General features: G+C 40.8%; 1 protein-coding gene across 1 annotated transcript in view; it reads right to left on the reverse strand.

Moving 5' to 3' along the window:
* insyn1 (inhibitory synaptic factor 1) overlaps nt 1-23,419 on the reverse strand; it is a 91,946-nt gene extending 68,527 nt beyond the window's left edge. Inside the window, exons 1-3 of the mRNA XM_027147707.2 lie at nt 22,896-23,419; nt 22,062-22,444; nt 20,811-21,290 (exon numbers count right to left, since the gene is read on the reverse strand). Of these exons, the coding sequence (XP_027003508.1) occupies nt 20,811-20,954 (144 nt within the window). The 5' untranslated portion in view covers nt 20,955-21,290; nt 22,062-22,444; nt 22,896-23,419. The remainder of the gene's footprint in view (nt 1-20,810; nt 21,291-22,061; nt 22,445-22,895) is intronic.
* Between the last annotated feature and the right edge of the window lie 2,016 nt (nt 23,420-25,435).

Genomic DNA, 25,435 nt, shown 5'->3' on the forward strand with positions numbered 1-25,435 from the left:
CATGTATAAAACTCTAGTTGCGCCACTGCTCCCTGTGTGGAAAAAGATATGAAAAGAAAAAAAAAGAAAAATGATAAAACTATCAGCAGCAGAAGAACATAACGATGCTAGTCAGACTTACGATAAAAATGACACAAGAATTACATTTTACAGCATTTAGCAGACGCCCTTATCCAGAGCGACTTACATTTTTTAAATCTCATTTTGTATACAACTGAGCAATTGAGGGTTAAGGGCCTTGCTCAGAGGCCCAGCAGTTGGACATAGGAATCGAACTCACAACCTTCTGAATGGAAGCCCAACACCTTAACCACTAGGCTACCCTATTGCTTTTTTTTGTTTTTGTTTTTTTTTTTTATAGGGAAAAACTTCAGTATGAAGATATTAATCATAAACTTGTTCATTGTCCTCAGGGACGTTAATGCATTTAACTAGCAAATTAGCAAGCCATATGCTATGACGTTAGCTACAACCTTTAATCTTAATCACTTCACTTTCCAGTAACCAAAACATACCGAGTAGCACATGATGTCTTACCCTTGGGCTAGCTAATAAAATCACAGATTGTGCAGCCATGCTATCTATTCTGTGAATGTACCTTGCAAGTATTGCACCAGCTGAATCTATCGGCTTATAATTCCCTCAGCATCAGCAAAGCCCATGTTATTATTATTTTTTTTAAATATTTATTTAATGTTTAGCTCTGAATCTTGACTTTTAATCTGCACTGATAGTTCAGGCAGAGCAGTGTGCTGTTGTGGGTTTCTATTTATTTATTTATTTATTTTATTTTATTTTATTTTATTTTATTTTTCCATTTCTGGGAAAAAAAAAATGTTTGCTCTGTGAAAACTCATCATGCATTCAAGCCTTAACACAATCCTACTCGACGCTGATAAAAGCATCCTTTTCCCACTCTGTGTTAAGCATGCTTGAAAAACAATTAACTCGTGTAAAAGTCAGAGTGCCATTTTTCACTCCATTAAGTGCAGTCCAGTGGTTTAATTCATAGCGCAAAAATGAGGCAGAACCGTTCCCGTAACACGCCCATCGGTACAACTGCTGCAATTGATCACTGCCGGTGTGCACACGCTGTCAGCATCCGTCGCTCTGTTCGAACAAGACAACGGGTGGAGGATAGAAAGACGGGCTGTTATCTCCTCGGGTCCTGGGTGTACCGACATTATCCCTCCCCTGAGAAGTTGCTGAACACAGTGTAGCCGCCTGTTGTAACGATATAGACGTGGTGCTAAGCTTATAGTCGTGTCCCGGGTGTAAGTACGGACAAAACCATGTTAATCATAGCTCGCGTGACTCTCAGCTGGTCAGATAAAAAATAAATGAAAAAGCTTTTCTGTTATCCAATAATATGTGCCATGTTTTAGTCAATAATATGCATAATGTGATGTTTGTGTGAAGGTTCCATCTTATATTCATTATTATTAGGGGTCTTGTGGGGGCTTTTCTGAAAGAATCTGCAAGCCCCCTACTGTTGTTTAATCTATTGGGATGGCCACACAATATAACACTGTTCAACCTAATTTACAACATTTAGCAGTTGCCCTTATCCAGAGTGACTTACATTACTTTTTTATTTCAATTTACACAACTGAGCAATTGAGGGTTAAGGGCATTGTTCATGGGTCCAGCAGTGGCAGCTTGTTGGACCTGGGATTTGAACCTATGACCATTCTATCAGTAGTTCAACACCTTAACCACTGAGCTATAGCTACCACATCCCACATACAGGATATATTCTGCCCCAAGGGGTGGGTATTTTGCCTTACACCTCCAGGGTCGGGGGTTCGATTCCCGCCTCCGCCTGGTGTGTGTGTGGAGTTTGCATGTTCTCCTCGTGCCTCGGGGGTTTCCTCCGGGTACTCCGGTTTCCTCCCCCGGTCTAAAGACATGCATGGTAGGTTGAATGGCATCTCTGGAAAATTGTCCGTAGTGTGTGTGTGTGAGTGAATGAGAGTGTGTGTGTCCTGCGATGGGTTGGCACTCCGTCCAGGGTGTATCCTGCCTTGATGCCCGATGACGCCTGAGATAGGCACAGGCTCCCCGTGACCCGAGAATAGTAAATAGGATAAGCGGTAGAAAATGAATGAATTTATGAATGAACATGGTTTTACAATGTGGTTTATGCATTTTGTTGGACTTTCTGCATATTATTGCACTTTTCCAACCATATCTTCCTCGTCTAATAGCTCTCAAGTACTCTCTTGCCTCCTTTGCCATCATTAGTCAATTAGGTTGATGCAAGCTTACAAGGAGTAGGTTTGCTCTGAGATTTATGGATCAGTTGAAATGGAATAGCTCTCTGATTTTGGCAAACTATTGCAAAACATGGTCAGCTAAAGCCAAAGTATACCAGGGAGTAAAACAGGGAGTATATATATATATATATATATATATATATATATATATATATATATATATATATATATATATATATATATATATACATACACATACATATATATACATACATACATATATAGATATATAGATATATATACACACACACACACACACACACACACACACACACACACACACACACACACAAACACACACACAAAGAAGTGATATACGTCTCACTGCTTCAGACTGATCCACGCCATCATTTTGACTTTCAGGGCTGCACACTACCATTCAGACACATCAGATGCCTCCCGGTGATAAGACTGTGGCTTCTCATCATCATTTCATGGTGAAGCTCAGCTTTAAGGTGAACAGGATAAGTCATTCTTGTCAACAGGTACGAGTGAAGATGACTGCGGAAGCCTCTACCTCCAGCCTCCAATCTCCACAGATCCATAAAATGCTATCAAACTCTTTGCTCTTGTCCACATTTAGTTAGTCTGCTAGGCTGCCAAGTGTGATATGCCGAACACTGTTAGATGTTGTCGAAATCATTCAAGCACTTCAACCTCCTTAAAAAGAAATCTGTCATTATACAGCATCATTTGCGGTTAAGCCTTTTTTACTGAGATCTGAATTTGATATAAAAAAATAAAAAAAAACTCCAGTCGGTTGATGTTGTACCATTATTTTCTTTGGTTTGAGACAAATACACTGCAGTATAGTGGATCTACAGGGTCTTGGAATAGGAGATAAGCAGACACAGAAGGCTAATCCTGTGGATTTTTCCTAGTGTGAAACGGGGCATAACAGCCTGCTCGCTATGAAGCAGGAAATTTAGAGCGCTTGTGTTTTCAGAAATTCATGATCACTAAACGGTGTAAGAAATCGCCCAAACCTTGCATGTGTACTCGTATGCAGTTATGAGATAGGTAAGCAGTGGGATTAGTAGCTACCTAGCTAACTAGGCAATGTAGAGGCTCTCTGTTGTATACGTTAGCTAGAGTACATTGCATTCTGGTACTTTGAACATACACACCAAAATCTTCATGACTTCCAGTATATGCTGAATGTTGATGGAAAACAATGAGTGAGAAACGAAACATTCTGGATCGTTGAAGCTAAATTAGACCAATATGTTTGAGTTTTGGTATTCTGTTCACCATTACCATTATAGCACCATTATAGCTTTGCTAGCTGTGTCAAATTAGCCCAGCAGAATTATGCTACCGCCTTAGCGGAAGAGTAAAAAAAAAAAAAAAAAGCCAACAAAATTTGCACTTAAAAACATCCGTTATTGATTCCAGGGATGTGTGTAAGGAGGGAAATGTTGCCAAACAATCTTGCGAAGCTCACCGATTATGGAGTGATGCCTTCAATTTCTTCAGCTCTGTCAGATACTTTGCACCCCATCACCTCCATTTAGTAGCCTGGTGTCATTATCCTAGACGTTTGCATTTCAGATGATGTTCAGCTCTGTGGTTTTAGTCCAGCAGTCGTGCCATTTAAAGCCATTTGTGCGTCCTGACATTGCCACTGGGCACCAGCGCAATTCTTTTGAAGCACTTGGGTCAGGCTTCAAAATTGATTGATCCCTAGCCATCACCAGTTCTGCAGTTTATTGTGGAGTCTAGATAAAGAGTCCATCTGTTACATTGCACACACTCGGTTATGATTTACTGTTTGTGGTTGTTTTAGAATAATGCAAATGTCTTATATACGTCCTTTCAGTTATTTGGCTGGCAAGTTTTATTAGAAGCGAAAGAAAAGAAAAAAACGAGGTAATGACAAAAAAACTTAAGAGTTGTGTTCAAGGGGTTAAATAACATTTACAGTACATGATAACATTCGGGGGGCACGGTGACTTAGTGGTTAACACGTTCGCCTCACACCTCCAGGGTCGGGGGGTCGATTACTACCTCCCCCTTGTGTGTGTGGAGTTTGCATGTTCTCCCCGTGCCTCGGGGGTTTCCTCCGGGTACTCCGGTTTCCTCCCCCTGGTCCAAAGACATGCATGGTAGGTTGATTGGCATCTCTGGAAAAATTGTCCATAGTGTGTGTGTGTGTGTGAGTGAATGAGAGTGTGTGTGTGTGCCCTGCGATGGGTTGGCACTCCGTCCAGGGTGTATTTTGCCTTGATGCCCGATGACGCCTGAGATAGACACAGGCTCCCCGTGACCCGAGAAGTTCGGATAAAGCGGTAGAAAATAAATGAATGAATGAATGAATGAATGAATGAATGAGAACATTTATGAATTAATGAATGATAACAAGCTTAATACAGGTGTCATGCCAAACACCAGAGGCTACTTGTATTAATATACAGGTACAAGTGAAAATAATGTTATCTGTGTGGAGTTAAAAAAAAATAGTCCTGCTCTCCATCTATAGTTGAGTTCAGTTTCTGAACCGGAGGTCAGTGCTGCTGAGTGGTTAAGATATTGGGCTACTGATCTGGAAGGTTCTGAGTTCAAATCTCAGCCCTGCTTCTGCTGGGCCCTTGTGTAAAGCCCTTGACTCTTAACTGCAGAGTTGTATAAAAGATATAAATGTAAGTAGCTCTGTATGAGGGCACGTGCCAAATGCCATAAACGTAACTGGGATGATGTGGATGAGTTTGAGCAACTTTCAGAGCCATCGTTCTCAATGTTTCTGGTGTTCTTTCCACTGTTTTTGGCTGCTTCATGGTCAGGTTTCAAAGTTAATTACATAAGTCTCTAAAGTTTAGACTTTTTACTGCTAAATAAGATTTATATTGGCACCGATGTAAGTCAGAATAAATAAAGAGATTTTTTGTTTGGTTTGCTAAACTATCGAAAAGATCTTGTTTCTAAAATATTATTATTATTATTATTATTATTATTATTATTATTATTATTATTAAGGATTGTGATATTCGAAAGCACATTGTAAATGCAGTGTAATTGTTCCGTTAATAGAGTTATCTTACTGTCAGCATCGGTATCGACCGGCAACTGCTGTTGATGGCCGGATTGTTGTAAAACATAATTAACACATCCACTTTTGACAATCGGTGTATAAGAGGAAAACAAGATGAAGGCCGGTGATGTGCATAGGCCATGATGTCAGTGCATTTGTTTACTTGTGAACCAAGCATGCTATCTGTGCATTAAGTATCTTTTTGTCCTGTAATGTCTGTGACAGTTGAAGCAAAGACGTCGTTTTGCCCTCACTGAATAGAAATCAAATAATTTAGCCATATAATTGATTTTGTTTTTCACTTAAAAGTAAAAAGTATAAGACTAAGTTTATAATGTGTTGAGACTGTTACCTTTAAGAGCGTTATCAGAAATATTTATTTGGGAGAATAAAAGTAAAATATATATATATATTTTTTTTATATTTATATATAAGATTTTATTATATACATTTGTATTGACGCATGCATTATATAAATATTTATTTATCACTGTATTTATATATTTTTTAGATATTTTTTTATTTATCACTAATATATTGTCTTATATATATATATTATTATTCATTCATTTTCTACCGCTTATCCAAACTACTCGGGTCACGGGGAGCCTGTGCCTATCTCAGGCATCATCGGGCATCGAGGCAGGATACACCCTGGACAGAGTGCCAACCCATCGCAGGGCACACACACACACACTCTCATTCACTCACACACTCACACACTACGGACAATTTTCCAGAGATGCCAATCAACCTACCATGCATGTCTTTGGACCGGGGGAGGAAACCGGAGTACCCGGAGGAAACCCCTGAGGCACGGGGAGAACATGCAAACTCCACACACACAAGGCAGAGGCGGGAATCGAACCCCCAACCCTGGAGGCGTGAGGCGAACGTGCTAACCACTAAGCCACCGTGCCCCCTATATAATATTATATTATATATACATATAAATATACATATAATATTTATATATTTTATTTATTTATTTTTTCCCAGCAACCCAAATGTACAGTGCATACTGAATTTTACTACATTCATGCAGAGCTTAACAGTTTAACAGCTCATTTCTACTCTCACTATATATTTAAACACACTGCATGTTTGGGTTCAATCACCTGCCTAAACTAGCCACAGCCTAGAGTGAAAATATAGCAAGGTTTAATTCAAATGGACCCAATAAGCACCCAATAAGACTCAACAGCATTAGTGTTCACTCTTCGGTAGTGAACACTCTTCTGCTTCAGCTGATGCACCCGATTCTGAGGTGGCACGCATTAATTTTAGAATTTAATTTCATCAAAGAAACGAGGGCAAGAGCAAAGAGAAATAGGTCTGGACGAGTAACATATATAAAGACACAGAGGTGGCTTGAGCTTGAGCAAAATAACATCCACTGATCTACTGTACAGAAAGAATTATGATTTTTTTTTTTTTTTTTGGGGGGGTCAAATTGGATTACAATATTATACAATTCGGAGATTACGTTTAGGGTAAGAAGATCGTTTGGACTTGATGGCATTATATAGGGGCTTTGGTTATGCTGTAGACAAAACCTTTCATTTAATCTTCAGCAAACTGTGTCTGTAACACACTGCTGAGAAGACAGTAGGATGCACTGATTTGGAACAAAGCAGGCAGTCAGAGTTGGACACAGCCCTAGCACATGGCGAACGGGGCGAATGGGACAAAGGGGAAACTGGCTTACATCTGTCAAGGCAGTTAGTGATTTGGTGGTTGATAATCACCATCTGAGGTGCCATAGCTTGTTCTTGCTGAAAGATCACTAAATGAAAAGACTTGCAGTATGTGCGCTCAGCTCATTTGATAAAGGTTTAGGGTTTTTTTTTTAATCTTTAGCTTTTTTTTTTTTTAATTATTTTTATCTGTTCTCTTATGCAGTAAAAGCTGATATGATGGACAACGCGGCCATTTTGTGTATCGAGATCGGCACACAGACATTTCGATATAAATAACAAAAACTCTAAAAGACTGAAAAATAACTATGAATGTCATTATTCCTTTTACTCATTTATTCAGTCATTCACTCGTTCATTCGTTCATTTGATCCTTTCTACGATTATTCATTTATTCATTTACTCTCCGGTCAATCCAAAGCCTTCGTTCAATGATAAAATGCATCAATACATAGAGCTGAATATTTGCTGTTTATAAATACGTTAAAGGCAGAGTAAAAAAAAAATTTAAAAATACCCAAAATTGGGGTAGTGAGGCTTGGGCTGATTTCTGTCTACCTTTGACTGCAAATTTATCACAGTCATGAAGGATTCATACACAAAAATGACCTGTTGATAAATTTGGATGTTTTTTCCCCCACTGGAATCATCTGACATTTATATGAACCACTTGTGATGCTATAGTAGGGAGTGTCTTTAGATATGTCTCATTGCCAGACCATATATAGGAAGCCTTGATGTATATAAAGAAAATGTGGGACCTGGAAAAAAGAAAAGAAAGGGAAAACTGAAAACAATAAGGAGATAAAGCTACCTGATCAGCCACAGAACAACCCTTTTTGACTTATTCATACAGACAATATTAAGGTTGTGAACATTCATTCATTCATTCATTTTCAATTTTTCAAAATTGTTCGTAGTGTGTGATTGTGTGAGTGAATGTGTGTGTGTGTGTGTGTGTGTGTGTGTGTGTGTGTGTGTGTGTGCCCTGCGATGATTGCAAAATTACACCCACCCACTCACTCACTCACCCACTCACTCACTCACTCACCCACTCACCCACTCACTCACTCACTCACTCACTCACTCACTCACTCACTCACTCACTCACTCACTCACTCACTCACTCACTCACTCACTCACTCACTCACTCACTCATCTTCTACCGCTTATCTGAACTACCTCGGGTCACGGGGAGCCTGTGCCTATCTCAGGCGTCATCGGGCATCGAGGCAGGATACACCCTAGACGGAGTGCCAACCCATCGCAGGGCACACACACACACTCTCATTCACTCACACACTCACACACACACACACTACGGACAATTTTCCAGAGATGCCAATCAACCTACCATGCATGTCTTTGGACCGGGGAGGAAACCGGATTACAACCATATACTATAGTATACAATAAATGAAATGCTCAAATATAAAATATTCGGTTCTGAAATGCCCCGTTCCAATCTGGCTAGGGATCTACAGAATATACATTTTGAAAAGATATACGATACATTTTAGTCTAAACTGAGTTACTATGGCTGAGCACTCAAATGTAAACGGCAACAAAATCTTCTTCTGGAAAGACCATTTTAACTCACAGCTCTGTTAGAGCCTGGAGATGAGATTTTTAGTGGTGCTAACATGGAGATGTGATTTTAGCGATCGCGGCAGTCAAGCATTTTTTTTTGCATACTACTGCAGAGCAAGATTACTTTCCACTCAATTCCTCCGTGGCAGACATTTTATGGAACTCAAGAGGCTTGGAATCAAGGATATATACACTGTAATGGGTCTTGGGTGCTTTTTTAGCTTCTTTAGTGATGAGCATGCAGACCATGCACTCAGGACCAGGTTGTCTTCCTTCTGTGCCGGAGGAAGCAAGATATGACAGACTAAACTCTATAGTATAACAGAGAAAGCAGCAGCCTTTGATTCAGAGTTTAAGGCGTGCTGCGGCTCTATGTGTGCCCTGAGCTGATCCCCCCGGGCGCAACACCTCTGCTGGGCACAACACAGGGGTGAAAGACTTGGCATTCTTTATCTGTCTGCCTGTATCCTCACACACCCTCGATGTTGCTTGCTTTCTCTTTTTCCCAGACCGAATGCGTTCTACAGAGCTATGTGATCCGACTCCAGATGCACACACCCCCAGTCTCTTGTTTGCAAGAACATGCCACATGCTGCTCATGGACTTCCTCGAGGTGGAAAATTTTCCCCTTGTTCTCTCCATCTGCCACCATTACTCTACTGACTTTTCTTTGTTCTTGTCATTTGTGCTACTCGCTTTAGAGGACACAGTGTTTTGAGATTGCCCGTATACAGTATGTCGCGCAGGGCGGCCGTCGTGTCCCGTTTCTGCTGGAGTGCTTTGCTTGATTAAGATCTGAGGTGTGTCAGGCGTGTCTCCGATCACGGAGCATTAATTGAGCCAGAAGGCGCTCAGTGTGAACTGGAACACATCAATGCTGGTGGCACAGTTCTGCCTGGGCTTTAATATAGTACAGAGCTGGAAGAACAGTCCCAAAAATAGTCATGTGCCTAATATGCATTACACCGCAAATATGTTTAAAAATAGATAAATAAACCGATGCCAATTTGAGATTCTGCGTCTGTTAACTACTCCACATTTTCAGATTTAGATTCAGACTTCACATTTTGGTGGGAATTATTTATTAACCCTTTTTTCGAGGTTCCCTTGTTTTGCAGGTTCTCATGTTCACCTTTCACTGCCTTAATGGCTTATACACTGTACAAGTAAACACTCACGAATTTAAGAATTCTGTATTTCTGTTTTTACATACCTTATTACGCAATATATTCAATGTAGAATGTTGACAATGTGAGTTGTTTGTTGTCCTTATGTAGTAACACCCCCCCCCCTTTCCCGTAACAATTATAACTTCATGTATAATTGTATTGTAATTGTAAATGTATTCAGAAAAAACGCCTAATGTGATGGATGGGCACTGTACAAAGCAGGTCCACTCTAGGTTAAATTTTTGAGATCGCAACCCGCAGATCATCTTCCACCTTAAGCCATGACCTGTGTTTATTCTTAATGTTAGTCAGCGCGGAAAAATCTTTTTGCATATATATGTTGAGCCAAATTGCATCAGTACATCCAACACGGCGTTCGACAACTGTGGATATTCCGGCGCGACAGAAACCCAGAACTCATCCAGCGTCTTGCCGTCAAATGCCGTCCTCGGTTGAAAGTTCTTTCCGCGCATCTTCCGTATCTGATGCCAGATGATTTGCCGTGGTTACACTGAATGGTGGCCTTATCCAATCATATTGGTCGGGAGCATCTCCTTCAGGGAAATACTTATGAAAGGCCACATTCACACTGCAAGTCTTAATGCTCAGTTCGGATATTTTGCTCAGATCTGATTTTTTTGTTTGGCTGTTCACATTACCTTTTAAAATGTGACCTATATCAGATACCAGTGTGAACAGTTTGCTGTTTCGAACTGACCCGCATACGCAAACGAACAATAACAATGATGTCACACGCAGCACGCCGTTGCGCTAAAAAGTTGCCGAGGTTATATTGTATCATCTGTTGCAAGCAAACATATCATTTAATGCATTCAACGCAAACATTATGAGCTGGTTTATGTAATCACTTTATGAAAAACTCTTAACACACACACGTTACCAGTCACGTTTCTGTCACGTTTTCGCCGGAGCAAAAAAAAAAAGCTTTGCGTCGGCAAAAACTTTTTTTTTTCCGCCGTCGAAAACGTGACACAAACGCGGTGACTGGTAACGTGTGTGTGTTAAGCAAAAAAAATGATTTGGGTCTGATTCAGGACCACATATGGAAACAACTTTGAGTGTTCACACTACTCCTGAAGAAGTCTGACCTGGTCACTTCACCCCAAAAAAAATCGGATTTGGGCCACTATTACCTGCAGTGTGAACGGGGCCAAAGTGATCCAAAAGGGACATCATTACATATAAAATAAATAAATAAATAAAGTTTCTGGAAAACATCTCGCGAGCCCCCGACCCCCACTCCGAGACCCCCCAAGTTTGGGAACTGCTGTCCTAGAGGAAAGTTACTTTATTTCACTATGTACTATGTACAGCATTATATGGTTGAAATGACAATAAGATCTCCTTGACTTGTTTATATCTTCAAATTAAATGGTGATATCAAACAGATTTTTGCTCAGTGAGATGCCTTTTTCAAAAGCTTCTATAATTCGAAGGTGTTATCTTCAACTTGGAAGGTCATCTGAGGTAAAAATGTCTCATAATGAAAGTCCTGACTAATTTTATATCATACTTGTGATAAAATAAATGATTTGTTTATACTGATTGAAAACGTCTGATAAGTTCGTTTGGATGTACTAGTAAAGGGCCTTTTTACACCTGGTCATTTCATGTGTTGTCTCTGATCCGATAGCTGTCTGATTTGTTAAAACTGTTCCATTTACATCAGGCCACATAGATGTGTCTTTGTGAATCGGATATCGATCCGATCTTTCTACTCCAGCCGGAAATGGAAATATATTTTAGCTCATTTCCGGGGTAATTGAAATGGAACACACTTTGGTGTATGCAGTCGCTAAAACAACAGCAATTACGGTTTGCTGCATTTTCGCTGGCGGCAACAGTGCATTTTAAGACCCAACGAGAAACCTGGGTGAAAGATCGGAGCCAGCACTGGTGGGAAAACATATTTGTTTCTGGCGCGATGCACGACTCGCGAGTCACCTGCGAGTGGCTTCGTTCGGGAGGACTATAGCTCTGACGTACAGTATGTGGCTTGAACAACCACATTCATTTACACCTGTCCAGTTTCATCTGAAATGCGTCCCAGACCTCCTCCTGAAGTGGTTTGAACCATCGGATTTATAGACCTGGTCTTTTTACCATCGGATAGCTATCGGATCACAGAAAACGCATGAAGTGACCAGGTGTAAAAACCCCCCAAAAAGGGTCATGCCTACAGGAAAAACCTGCTGCTTCTGCTCTAAGATCACTTCTTAGTGTGGTAAAAAACAGTGTATACATTGTGTACACAATTACTAGGAACAACATTAATGCAGAAGATACTGACTAAAGTCCTTGAAACTACTGTAGATCTTCGTTCAACCAAGTAGCTCCTGCTAGTCAGCTCCAAGTCAGAGGGCATGGTTAAACAGTTGAATGTTGCTATAAATCAAAGAACTAAATAAAAAACTTGTGTATGAATTCATATTCTACACATCACCAACAAATATGACTGACAAAAACTCATCTATATACAAAGCCAATAGAGTGAGCACTGAACCAAGCAGAAGGACAAACTATCAATTTTCTCAGCAAATTTACATTGTAGTTTGATGACAAAAGGAAATAGACCACATTGACAAACTGGGGTTTGTTAATTATGCCAATAACCATTGTTTTACAGACAGAATTGAGAAGGAACAAAGGAGCATGAATAAATTTTTTTCCCCAGTTTTCACCATAAATTCTAATGTATCTTTACCCTCATTTACAATGTCATAGTTTCAACATAGCCTGGAGTTACAGATACCCTCTAAACAGTTAAAACATCTGCCGTAACCTACGTGAATTCTGTTTAAATCAAACTTTGTTAACCGATCATACTTTTTTTTTTGTTATTTTGTATATCAAGTATATGGAAAAGATTATTGTGGTCTATGATCATAGGGCCACTTCATTAAAATGCTTAGTTTATAATGGAACCTAATGTAAACGATCATAGAATAAACTGCAAACTATTTTCACATATTTTTACTTTAATAAGAAAAGATCAGCGGGGCAAATGACAAAATATTTTCAACCAATTCCGATAATGTACAGTTATGTCATTCGATTGTTCTACGTATTCAGATTTGCATTCACTTCATTATCTTTTCCTCCTATGGTTCATTACACGTGTCGCATGGGGGCCCAGACAGAACTAGTACAAAAATGAAGACATGGATCATTTACTGTATGTCACTGCTTTATTGCAAACTTCAGAGACAGACCTTGATTGAAGTATGTTACTCTGAGAAAGACAGATGCTAAACACTTTCCTGTAGCTTGATCATGCGTGTAGCATTAGCTGTTCGTGTTCGATCGTGTGCCTCATAACCTGGTGAAATGCTGATGAAATGTTAATGGTAAAATGTTGAAAGTCACGTTGTTATTCAAGTTAGATTTTGATCACTTCACGCAACCTACTGTATAATCAAAAAGTCTATAAGTCTAAAAAAATCTATCATTTTGAACTAATACGGCATTTGGGTAAAATTTGTCATCTAGAATTTGCACTTTATGGATGTGGAAGCTCAGTGGTTAAGGTGTTCGACTACTGCTCGGAAGGTCACTGGTTCGAATCCCAGGTCCACCGAGTTTCCACTGCAGGGGCCCTGAACAAGGCCCTTAACCCTCAATTGCTCAGGTGTATAAATTGAAATAAAAAATAATAATAATAAATGTACTTCAGTCCTTCATTCACATAAGAATGTCTGCTAAATATAATGTTAATTTCCAATCTCTTGCTACAAAAAAAAAAACACCCTTTCAACTTGGAAACTTCTGGAAGGAATTATGAACAGGGCATTAGTTCATCGTGTAACATCGAATCAACATAGCTGTTCATACTATCCACAGTAAACAAATCTATTATACCTTATATACTAATATTAGCTTAAGCCCAATCCATATATGGACATATTGGCTTACAGCAGTGACTATACAGTTTACTGTAAAAGCAGATAAATACACACGGATCATTGCTAAACATAACTGGCTAGATTGTTGCTAGCTCATCACTCCTCGCACTGCACCCCGCACCCTCCGATCTACCAGCACTGCTCGAATGGATCCACCATCTCTCAGGGTAAGAGGTAAGTATACTACAAGACTCTCCTCTGTTCTGGCACCAAGGTGGTGGAACGAACTTCCCCTAGAGGTCCGGACAGCTGAGACACTGGCTATTTTCAAGCGGCGGTTGAAGACCTACTTATTCAGGAAACACTTCAACTAGCACTTCTTTCCTTATCATTTGCATTAAAAAAACACCTTTTTATTGTAACTTTGAACAAATGTTTTAAACTCATGGTATCTTAAGTATGTAACCTAGTGAACCAGCATTAATGTATTCAATGTTAGAGATTTAAGCACTCATATACGTCGCTCTGGATAAGGGCGTCTGCCAAATGCTGTAAATGTAAATGCTAGCCAAAGTCGTACATGAAAGCATCCATGTTTTTGTTGTTGTTGTTGTATTTTTCCACACGTCTGAGGTAAGTCGGACGCCTGAGATAAGCTGGACGCGTCGTTACTACAACCTGACTTCCGATCCATCTTACATTCAGCTGGTGTACCTGACTGCAGATATCTGTTTGTATCCAAACCTCTCATTTTCAAATGTTTTATGCCTGTTCATACTTGATGCTCCTGACAAGTATTTTTGACCTTTCGGGAAATAGCCGTATCTCAGATCTTTAACCTTTTTCTACCATGAGACAGAAAAGATCTAAGGCTGCCTGTAAAAGTGTAATTACATGATATGCTTGGTAGTAGGTGTGGCTGAGAATGTGATGTTCTAGAGATAATTACTAGTAAGTAAAATTCATCACGTCTGTTCTATTAGGTGTCCTGCTATTGTCTTTTAGTCTTTCTGCTCTTTCTCTTCTTCTCTCTCTCTCTTTCTCTCTCTCTCACTCTTTGTAGGAAAATGAAGGACGTTTGCCATCTTACTCACTGCGAGTTCATCTCCTAGACCATTATACAGTAGTATTGAAAAAAAGAGTCCCATTATTTACATGTTAATGAAATGTATTGATTATTCAGTGTGTAACTACTGCAACCCCTACAACCTATTTGAGAACATGTTCATTGTAGGAATAACAACAATTACTTATCCTTTTACCACAGGAGGCTATTTCACTTTAGACATACCATGCAGTGTCGGAGTCCATCTGAACATAATAGTCGTAGATAAAATAACAGGCTTGTTTGGGGTATAAATGGAGGATTGTTTTCATACAGAAGTTAAAGAGCTGTATTTCTTGGGAAAAATGTTCATTCGTTCATTTTCTACCGCTTATCCGGACGTCTCGGGTCACGGGGTGCGGACAATTTTCCAGAGATGCCAATCAACCTACCATGCATGTGTTTGGACCGGGGGAGGAAACCGGAGTACCCGGAGGAAACCCCCGAGGCACGGGGAGAACATGCAAACTCCACACACACAAGGCAGAGGTGGGAATCGAACCCCCAACCCTGGAGGTGTGAGGCAAACGTGCTAACCACTAAGCCACCATGCCCCACTTGGGCAAAACAGATGAAATCAATATACAATTAATATGTTTATTAATGTCCCTTTGGTCTTGTTATGAACATCATTACTTATGTAATGAATATGCTTGTATTTAAGCAGAACCACCTGCAAATGATGCACTTTCTTTTCCATACTGAGAGCGCTAATATGCAAGTAATCCCACTGCTTCCATTCTGGATCGAAGCAAACGGATGTACAATTTTAACCACTATTATTACAAGTAATTCAAAACCAAATGACCAAACCAGAACCCTGTTTTAGACCAAACTGAACCATGATTCAAATATTCCCAAATTGTATTTTGCTCAGCACAAAAAAAAGTATAAAAAAAAGTATAACATATCTTTGTTGTTCACATCAATGCGATCATCAAGGTATAGAAGTTACTGGATATCAGATGAAAGCATAAAGAGAGCAGCAAAAGCTTGTGGTTTAGCTACTGTCAGCGGGTTAGCGCTCACCGTGACTGCCTGGTCCAGGGGCAGTGTATTGTGCATTGCTGATACCTATGCTCATTCTGCAAGGTCACAAATATCACATAGCCTACAGAACAAACTAGTCAGCTAACGTTAGCTTGCTCAATAGAAGCTCTTGTCTTAAACTCACAGTGAAGTGCATGCCTTATACAGCTACAAACGTAGCTTTCTTTTAGAATCTCTGCATATCTCAGGCTAAATAACCAACTTTAGCTATTTAACCAAATTATTTAACCTGTTTTTTTTTTTTTTAAATGCACAAAATTTCCATCATGTCTTATTAGTCATTAGCACAGTGTCTAGCCAGTACATTTTAACAATGCCTAGTCTATACAAAATGATAAATCAGCTACGATGATATCATTCTCTAGATTTACACATAATTATTAATAAATGCCTTTAATGTTCAGCCAAACTTTCTTATTCCTGTTTGTTTACCTTCAGTCCTGTCTGTCATACTGAATTCTGACTTCTTTTCTACAGCGTATATATAGTATACATGGCCAAAAGTGTGTTTTTTACCTGACCACCACACCCACTTGTGCTTGTTTCAATTCATTCAATCATTCATTCATTTTCTACTGTTTATCCGAACTTCTCGGGTCACGGGGAGCCTGTTTGAGAACATGTTCATTGTAGGAATAACAACAATTACTTATAGTTTAACCACAAGAAACTATTTTACTTTAGACATACCATGCAGAGTCGGAGTCCATCTAAACATAATAGTCGTAGATAAAATAACAGGCTTGTTATTTCCGGGGGAGGAAACCGGAGTACCCGGAGGAAACCCCGGAGGCACGGGGAGAACATGCAAACTCCAGCCACACAAGGCGGAGGCAGGAATCGTACCCCCAACCCTGGAGGTGTGAGGCAAACGTGCTAACCACTAAGCCACCGTGCCCCCCAGTTTCAATTCAATTCAATTTTATTTATAAAGCGCATTTAAAATCCGCCTGAGTTGGCCAAAGTGCTGTACATAGAGATAAAGAAAGAACATAATTATAAATAAACACGTACAAGTTAACAACAATTAAAAGCACAGGAAAAGAGGTGTGTTTTTAACAGTAGAAGTAGTTCTGACTGGTACTGGCAAGCTATTCCACAGCTTAGGGCCCGCTACTGTGAAAGCTCGGTCTCCCCTGCGTTGCAGACGGGATCGTGGTACCAGTAAATGGATGACCATTTTGGGATCTAAGTGATCTTGAAGGATTGTACAGTACATTACAATCAAATCAGATAAATATTTGGGAGCTAGATTATTGAGAACTTTGTTGACGAATAGCAGAATCTGGTCTCGTTTGCGTTACCTGTGAGTTAGCAGCTTGTTTAACATCCTTTTCCAAAACCAAGACCCCTGATTTGGAGTTAGTTAGTTAGTTCCGCCTTTACAGCTATAACAGCCTTCAATCCTCTGGTAAATCTTAGCCTTCGACTTTGTACCCAGGTAAACCAGAGATTAGAGATCGAGTAAATGTACCTCTTTTAGCAAAGACTTTTTTTCTTTCATTGAAGCAACGAATAATAATAAAAGATCTAGTCTTGACCTTTTAGATAGTTGTGTCGCAAGTGGCTGAACGGCAGCGACCAAATTAAGCTCTCGTAGTGTGTATTGCAGTAGCAGTGTAGCAACAAGAGTAGATTTCTGCCATGTGTGAGATTGCACACTCTTCCAGAATGGCAGGCTTGATGACTAACTCCCAACTGCTTGTGTTTTTTTATGTAAGTTACCGGTTGAGTTGCATAAGTCTTTTGCTCTCACTTTCGGTCTCTCCTACACACATATACATACAAACAGAGACTTTATTTTCCTTTTTTTTTTTTTTCAAAGAACCTATTTCATGTCTGAAGGGACATCTAGGTCAACAACAATCTAGCCATGCTGTTCTGACAGGCATTTGGTCAATATTTGGTCAGCAACAGAGAAACACGTCTTTAAAATAGACAGAATATGGACTGAGGCTCGAATATGGTTCAGTAGTCCCTGGTCCCTGTCGCAAACACACATGTTTACAGACACACACACACACATACACATCACTTGTATATCATCGAAGGTACACAAGCAATATCGTCTTGTTTATATGCACGCGATCATTCATCAACGATTTAACTGACACATGCGATACATCTTACTTCTCATCTCGTATGGAAAAAGATTAAAGATTTTATGGAACATTAGTAAACGGTACAAGCGATGAACAAGCAGCCCGTGGCTGTAACCGCAGTCAGGATGATGCTACGGTGTCATCACCCGTACAGCAGGCAGGATTTGTCAACTATTTCTCATTGCTGCATTTTTTATTTATTTATTTTTTTTTAAACCAAACATGTTTCTGTCTATTTATAGTCCTTATGCATATGTGAAGTGGGTGCGTGTGAAGGACAGTGGCTAGCTCTGGGGTTTATAAATAGCTAGAGCTAGCATTATTTCCACTGCTTGCATCCGACGATCATCAATCACGTTAACGTCTGGAGAGTGTCACGGCGGTGTTGTACAGTGAGCTGTACCGTGGCCTTTTCCTCTCTTGACTGAGACACACTTTGGTGAAAGGGATGATGGGATGCAGAGGGGATCAGAGTGACAGAGTGTAGATGGAGTGTGGAGGTCCAGCTGCCTCAGGGGGTCCTACAGGAGGCTATGTGTGATTGCTGAATAGAGAGTGGCATGCAGGTGATAAAGTGACCGGGGCACATGGATAGAATGATAGAATGATATAGAAATTTTAGATAAAGATGGGATAGTTCTCCTGAGAATCTGTCTCTTTCTGTTTCTGTCTGTTGCTTCCACACACTAGTTCTTTCACCTTTGGTTCCTTTTTATTAAGCTTTACAGCAACTCGTAGCGAAGGACAGAACAGAGTCTAGGACAAGCAGATCTTATTCTGACATTCAGGGTCAGACATGCTTTGTTATTCTATACAGACAAACACACACAGAGATAGAGACACACACACATGCACACACACACACAACCCAATCTCTTTTTCATGTAGAGTAAGCGGCTGACAAACACCTACACACCGACAAAAAAAAAAAAAAAAAGAATCGACTCCTTTCATTTTGTCTTCTATACCTTCACATTATGCCTTTTCACATAAGCCATATGAACTTCCTTTTCCATAAATGTTATTCTAACACCTCCATTACAGCTCTAAACAAACCCTCTCACATCTACTTATCACTTTCTCTCATGCGTGAATGTACACACACACACACAAACACACACACACACACACACACACACACACACAGAAACCCACTTTTCTTTTCTCTGATCAAACATAACGACACACAACATATTTGTATTTTTTCCCCCTACACACACACACACACACACACACACACAAACACACACAATGGAATCTTTTGATCTCGTTTCCATGGCAGTTGGTAGAATACAGTAGGAATCCAGCTGATAGCAATGTGCTTACATAACGATTGCTGAGCCAAATCCTACCTAGAACACCTCAGTTCTCTAGCACCATATCCTTATTGCACAACCTTCCCAGCCTCATATCATGTCTGGTATAAAATCCAAACCCTTTCAGCGAATCATTGTACACAAATCCTCACGTGGTCAAGTCACAAATGAATTCATACCATTATAGCAAACACTCACTTGTCCTTCGCCCTTTGAGTCCACACCTTCACCAACACCCTTCCGGTCATCCCGAGAATGATCAGCAAGTCACAAAGAGATAGAAGGACAAACGCTTGTACGCGATCATAACCAGCCAAGTTATGACCTCTATTACATCCATCTGGATGTGCAATGTTAAGAAACTGTTGATCGATACAGCTGAGATTGATTTCAACCCATCTGGCCATATAACAGTCTCACTAATTGACCAGATATTTTACTCTCTGTTTTTTTTTTTTCCTTTACCTGGGAATTAAGGCTAAGTACGTTATACTGTATGTGTAAGAGTAGTTTGTAAGAGATTAGTTTTGGAGTTGGGATGTTCTTTCAAAGGACAGTGTAGAACAGAGAGTGTTTTCCAATCTCCATCCTCAAGTACCTCTTGTTTTTTACCTGTTCAAACACAGTGAAAGTCTGAGAAAAACAGGCAAGCAAGGGGCAAAACAAGGGGTAGGCCAGGACCAGAGTTGGAAACCATTCATTCATTCATTCATTCATTCATTCATTCATTCATTCATTCGTTTTATATCGCTTATCTGAACTACCTCAGGTCACGGGGAGCCTGTGCCTATCTCAGGCGGCATCGGGCATCAAGGCAGGATACACCCCGGACGGAGTGCCAACCCATCACAGGGCACACACACACACACTCTCATTCACTCACACACTCACACACTACGGACAATTTTCCAGAGATGCCAATCAACCTACCATGCATGTCTTTGGACCGGGGGAGGAAACCAGAGTACCCGGAGGAAACCCCCGAGGCTCGGGGAGAACATGCAAACTCCACACACACAAGGCAGAGGTGGGAATCGAACCCCCAACCCTGGAGGTGTGAGACAAACGTGCTAACCACTAAGCCACCGTGCCCCCCAGTTGGAAACCACTGATTTAGAAAATACTTTTAACGTGATCTGTGTTTTGGTTTGTTTGGTGAAAGGGAAATATTACCTAGAAAGGTCACCTAGAGTAGTCAACAATTAGATCAGGAGTCTTTGTGTTTGAAAGGACGGACCAGACAGACCGAGGTACTCCTGAATCAGGCCTGGGAACTGTTAATCTAGAAACCCTTCAACAGCTGAACCTCAACCTAGCTTACAGAATATCTAAACCGAATCACAGAAGTATCCACGCTTTTCTGTACCCATTCTGCAAAATGTACGGTCGTCTGTATTCTAAAGGGAGAATAGATTAATGTCGGCTTTCTGGTTTACCTAGAGACACTTTTAGATGCTTATCAACTTGCCAACTAGACCAGTGTGCTTAAAAATGTTTCAGTTAACTCATACATACAGAACATGGCTTTATAAATATTTGTGCAATTTTGCAGCTTGTATATAAGATGAATCAGAAACCCTCCAAAATCCCCCTACAATTCCAAAGCAGTCTTACCTCCCGCAGCTCTTTGGCAACATCTTTGAGCTCTATGAGAATGCCTTCCAGCTGCTCGATCACCATCTTCATGTGGCTGCGGATGCGCTCTCTCTGGCTGGGGATCTCAGAGGGTTCCTGGGCAGGAGCTCGACTCTTGGACATCCTTCACAGGCGGAGCAGGGGTGGGTGGGCGGAGGGCTGAGCACGGGGGCAGGCCGAGCCGCGGCCCATGTCTGGGGCCACCAGGAGCCGCAGTGCTACTGATCCGATCACTGATCCGATCTCGGGCTCGGGCCACGCAGGCAGGCTCCAACATCTTAAAAACACCCGCAGAGCCAGAAAAGTTGGTGGGGCCTGGGCACAAGCCTCCTCCTGCACAGCACTGTGGGATGTCCAAGAGCTCCGCAGGAAGAGGACGTCAGAGAGGAGAATGTAGGAGTCATTTAAAATGTCTTAAATCCGAGAAAGGGTTGAAAGGTTTGACCAGGTACATAGAATCTAAGACAAAAAAAAAAAAAAAAGTGGAAAATTTTATTACATCCTGTATTTATGACAATGTATGTAAATGAGTGATCTATCTCAATGTGGTTTTATCCCTGGTTAAATAAAGGTATAATAAATAAATAAATAAATAAATAAATAAATAAATAAATAAAAAGTATGCCTTTATAGGCCTAATTCTCTTCCCTCTGTCTATATAATAAAGTTACCCTATGTCTAGGTTCCCCAAAAGATCCTATTCAACTGAATATGTGAATCTAAAAAGAAGCACGATGTTTGTCAATGGTCCACTTTGAGCACCCACACAAAATCCCGAACCAGAAGGAAAGACCCTATTTTGGAACAAAGCTCTGCGTTGGAAATTATTTTTGCTTTTAAGGGGCTGCCAATGCTAATATTTTCTTGCAAATTCCTGCTTGTTTTTTTTTTCTAATGTCTTTTCGTATAATTTGAGGAAAGGCAACAGATTTGAACAGAGGAGATTTCCCAAGACGTCCAGCACCCGCCTCCTTTAAACAAAGTATGGGTTTAAGACGTTTAAAAGCAAACAGAGAAAACTCGCGCTCAGATTCAAGGTTATCTTAAACTGTACCTTTCTAAACATCAGCATGTCAGGTGTTTGCAGAATGCAACATACTGTATTCACACGGACTGTTCAGATGTGTCCATTCTTCCTTTAAAGAAAGGATTGCATGCTTGGCTCTGTGTAGGTGTGACCTGCGAAACCTACTGCATCTACATATCAACAGCAAGAAAAATGATACTTACATTAGGATCCCTCTGAGGACAAGAATGATGAAGAATTCTTGGACAATGATGTGTGTATCCCACTCCGGCCGTGAGCACCATTAGCACGTCCTTTATCCAAAATCTCTTCTAATGCCTCTCCTCATGGTGATGGAACTGTGGATTTCCAAATTCTTGACAAAACATTTCAAATTTTTTGCTTTCATTTCGATTCCATCTAAAAGTGAACGCCATCCGGTCGACATGGAAATCGTTTCCCTAGAGAGAAATGCTGTTTTCTTTTTTTTATTTCTTTCTTTCTTTCTTTTCTTTTTTTTTTTCAGAAGTGGCCAGAGAAGGTAAATCCCATATCTGTTCCCCGAGGGTGATCGAGAGGAGAGGACTGTTCACTCGTCACATGGCACCTAAGGAGACACGAAGGAAAACAGTTCATCCTCTTTCCGTCTATATACCTATCTATCAATCATCGACATAGATTCACCTACACTATCTCACTTCTTTTGCTAGCTTGCTTTATCTTTTTTTCAAAAGCAACTACCCAACTTTTTTTTAGCACCGGGATGAAAGGCAGTGCAGGCAAAAAAAGACAAGAAAAAGAAGAAGGTTTCATTGCTCCGGCCTCAGACAGGAAGAATGGGTCCTATCACAGCGAGATCAGGTGGAGACAGGGAACCAGAGCGAAGCCTAATTCTGTCTCTTCCTCCAAATGAGCTCCATACCCCACTCCCTCTTCCTGCCAGCACTTTTGCAGAATACCTCGTTCTGTCTGACACTCAAACACATGCACACACATACACTCATGCTCTTTTCTCCTCTCATGCTCTGTTACTGTATCTTTTCTACACCCTCCCATACCTCTCTGTCTTTCCAGCCAGCAGGAGAATTCCATCTATCAGCAAGTAGAAGAAAGAGACAAGGCACAGGAAGGAGGACAAGAAGAAGATCAAGAGCAGCAGCACGGGACTCCCGTCCTCGAGGAAGCTTGTGTTGCTGCGGTGACGGCTGATCCACGATGTTGGGGCTGCCGACGCTGCCTCTGTCTCTACGGCGACGCCTCCCCTTGTCCGTGACAACAGCCTGGGTCTGAAGAAGAGACGTACTGTACCTTCTGCCTTTATGTTTGATCCCTGTAGCTCAGACACACATACATGCACACACAATCATTCTCTCTCTCTCTCTCTCTCTCTCTCTCTCTCTCTCTCTCTCTCTCTCTCTCTCTCTCTCTGTCTGCCTCTCACTCGCTCACGCGACACTCTCTCCGTCCCTTCCTCTCGCCCCCTCACTCACTGGCGGATGTGGGTTGCTAGGAGCAGGAGTTTATCGAGTGGCTCAGGTGGCTGCTAGAATGACTCTCGCTCTCTTTCTCTCTCTCTCTGTCTCTCTCTCTCCCTCACCAGTCGTGATGGGAGGAGCCAGAGAGTTTAAACAGACAGCAACAGCTAACAGTATCTGCTGAGAGCACAGCCTCTCTCTCTCTCTCTCTCTCTCTCTCATCCTGCCTCCCTTTCTGCCTCCCGTTATCCTGAATTCGCTGTTCACTCTATATATCCCAAATGATGTGTTTCTCCTTCATGCCTCACATCAGATCATCCATATTAGAGTAAAATATTCTATTCAGTAACTTCCCCCAATGGCAAAACTATTCCCGAACCATCTCATAGTACCGTATATATTGCCCGCATGCCACTTTTTTTTAGATTCACACTTTTTTACATTCAACTTGCATTGACTAACATATCAGGTATGCCTGACTTTTTGACAATTTGTCATTTTAACAATCCTCTTATTGACCATCTATTAAAAAAAATCAGTAGAATCGAATGACCATGCGCACATATTGTGCAACGTTACTAATGATATAGCTAGAAACAAAATAAAGTTGAGAGCAGCCTGTGATTAATTGTCCTGTCCACTGCTCTTTAATACTGCAAACATTCGTAACACGAGCACGGGGCAGCACGATTCCCTCCCCAGTGGGACTCTTATACACACGTTCCTATTTTGGATGGAAAACAAATGAGTTAGACATCATCTTTTATCTGTTCAAACCTCCGATTACTCAAAAGAGATTAGGTTAGTTAAGATTAGGATTAGGATAGCTATAAAGATTAGCATCGGCTTGATAAAAGGGGTACAGTGAAAGTGACGTGACGTGACATAGGGCTAAGTACGGTGAGCCGTACTCAGAATTTGTTCTCTGTGCTTAACCCATCCAAAGTGCACACACACACAGCAGTGAACACACACACACACACACCATGAACACACACACACCATGAACACACACCCAGAGCAGTGGGCAGCCATTTATGCTGCGGCGCCCGGAGAGCAGTTATGGGGGTCAGTGCCTTACTAAAGGGCACCTCAGTCGTGGGCAGCCCAGGACTCGAACCCACAACCTTAGGGCTAGGAGTCAAACTCTCTAACCAAAGCCACGACTTCCCCTAGTGTCATAAAGGTTAGGTTAGGTTTGGGTAGGTGTGGTGGAAATTTCTAATCTAAAGTGAAATCTGTAGTGATTTGTAGAGACTGACATTGTCATCGGTTGTTAGGGCAGAGGGACTGGAAACACGATGTCGGGAATTAGGCATAAACAACGTCCAGTGAATCTTCTAGTAGGCCTTATGGCAGACCTACTAGACCTTGGCCTGGTCCAGATTACAGTAGCTTGATCAGGAGATGAGCATGCAGTGATTTTGAGCCAATGATTGATGACGTTTTGCTTTTACATATATTGTTTACTTGAGTTCTGTCTATAAAATCTTGATGTAATCAATGATCGGGGTCCTTCATCTCTCATGCTATATGTGGAGTGTTGGGTCCTGCTGCGCAGCTGAGCACAATAAATTGTGAAACCTTATTTACTCTTGCCTGTGCCTACCAGTGTGATACTTTATACTTTAAATATCTCTGACCTCAAAACATCCATGACATACAGTAGGTTAGGTTTGGGTAGAGGTTATATGCATGTTTGATTCCTCCTTCTGCCCAGTGTGTAGAAAGTTAGCTACCATGCTTTGGGGGTTTCTTCCGGGTACTCCAGTTCCCACCCACAGAGACATGAATTGTAATCTGACTGCCATCTTTAAATTGACATAGTTTAAAGTTACAGCGAACGGATTGACAGAGTGTCCGATATATATATATATATATATATATATATATATATATATATATATATATATATATATATATATATATATATTTATAGAGAGAGAGAGAGAGAGAGAGAGAGAGAGAGAGAGAGAGAGAGAGAAAGTAGGCCTTGGATGAGCCGCATATTAATAATCATCTGATGGAGATGATTCATTTTCTGCAACTTTGAATCTCCTTCTGACCGCATGAACATAGGTCGCTCCAACGTGCTATTGTTTCCATAGTAACAGCTAATTATA

Source organism: Tachysurus fulvidraco, chromosome 13 (genome assembly GCF_022655615.1).
Source record: "Tachysurus fulvidraco isolate hzauxx_2018 chromosome 13, HZAU_PFXX_2.0, whole genome shotgun sequence".
Taxonomy (NCBI): Eukaryota; Metazoa; Chordata; class Actinopteri; order Siluriformes; family Bagridae; genus Tachysurus; species Tachysurus fulvidraco.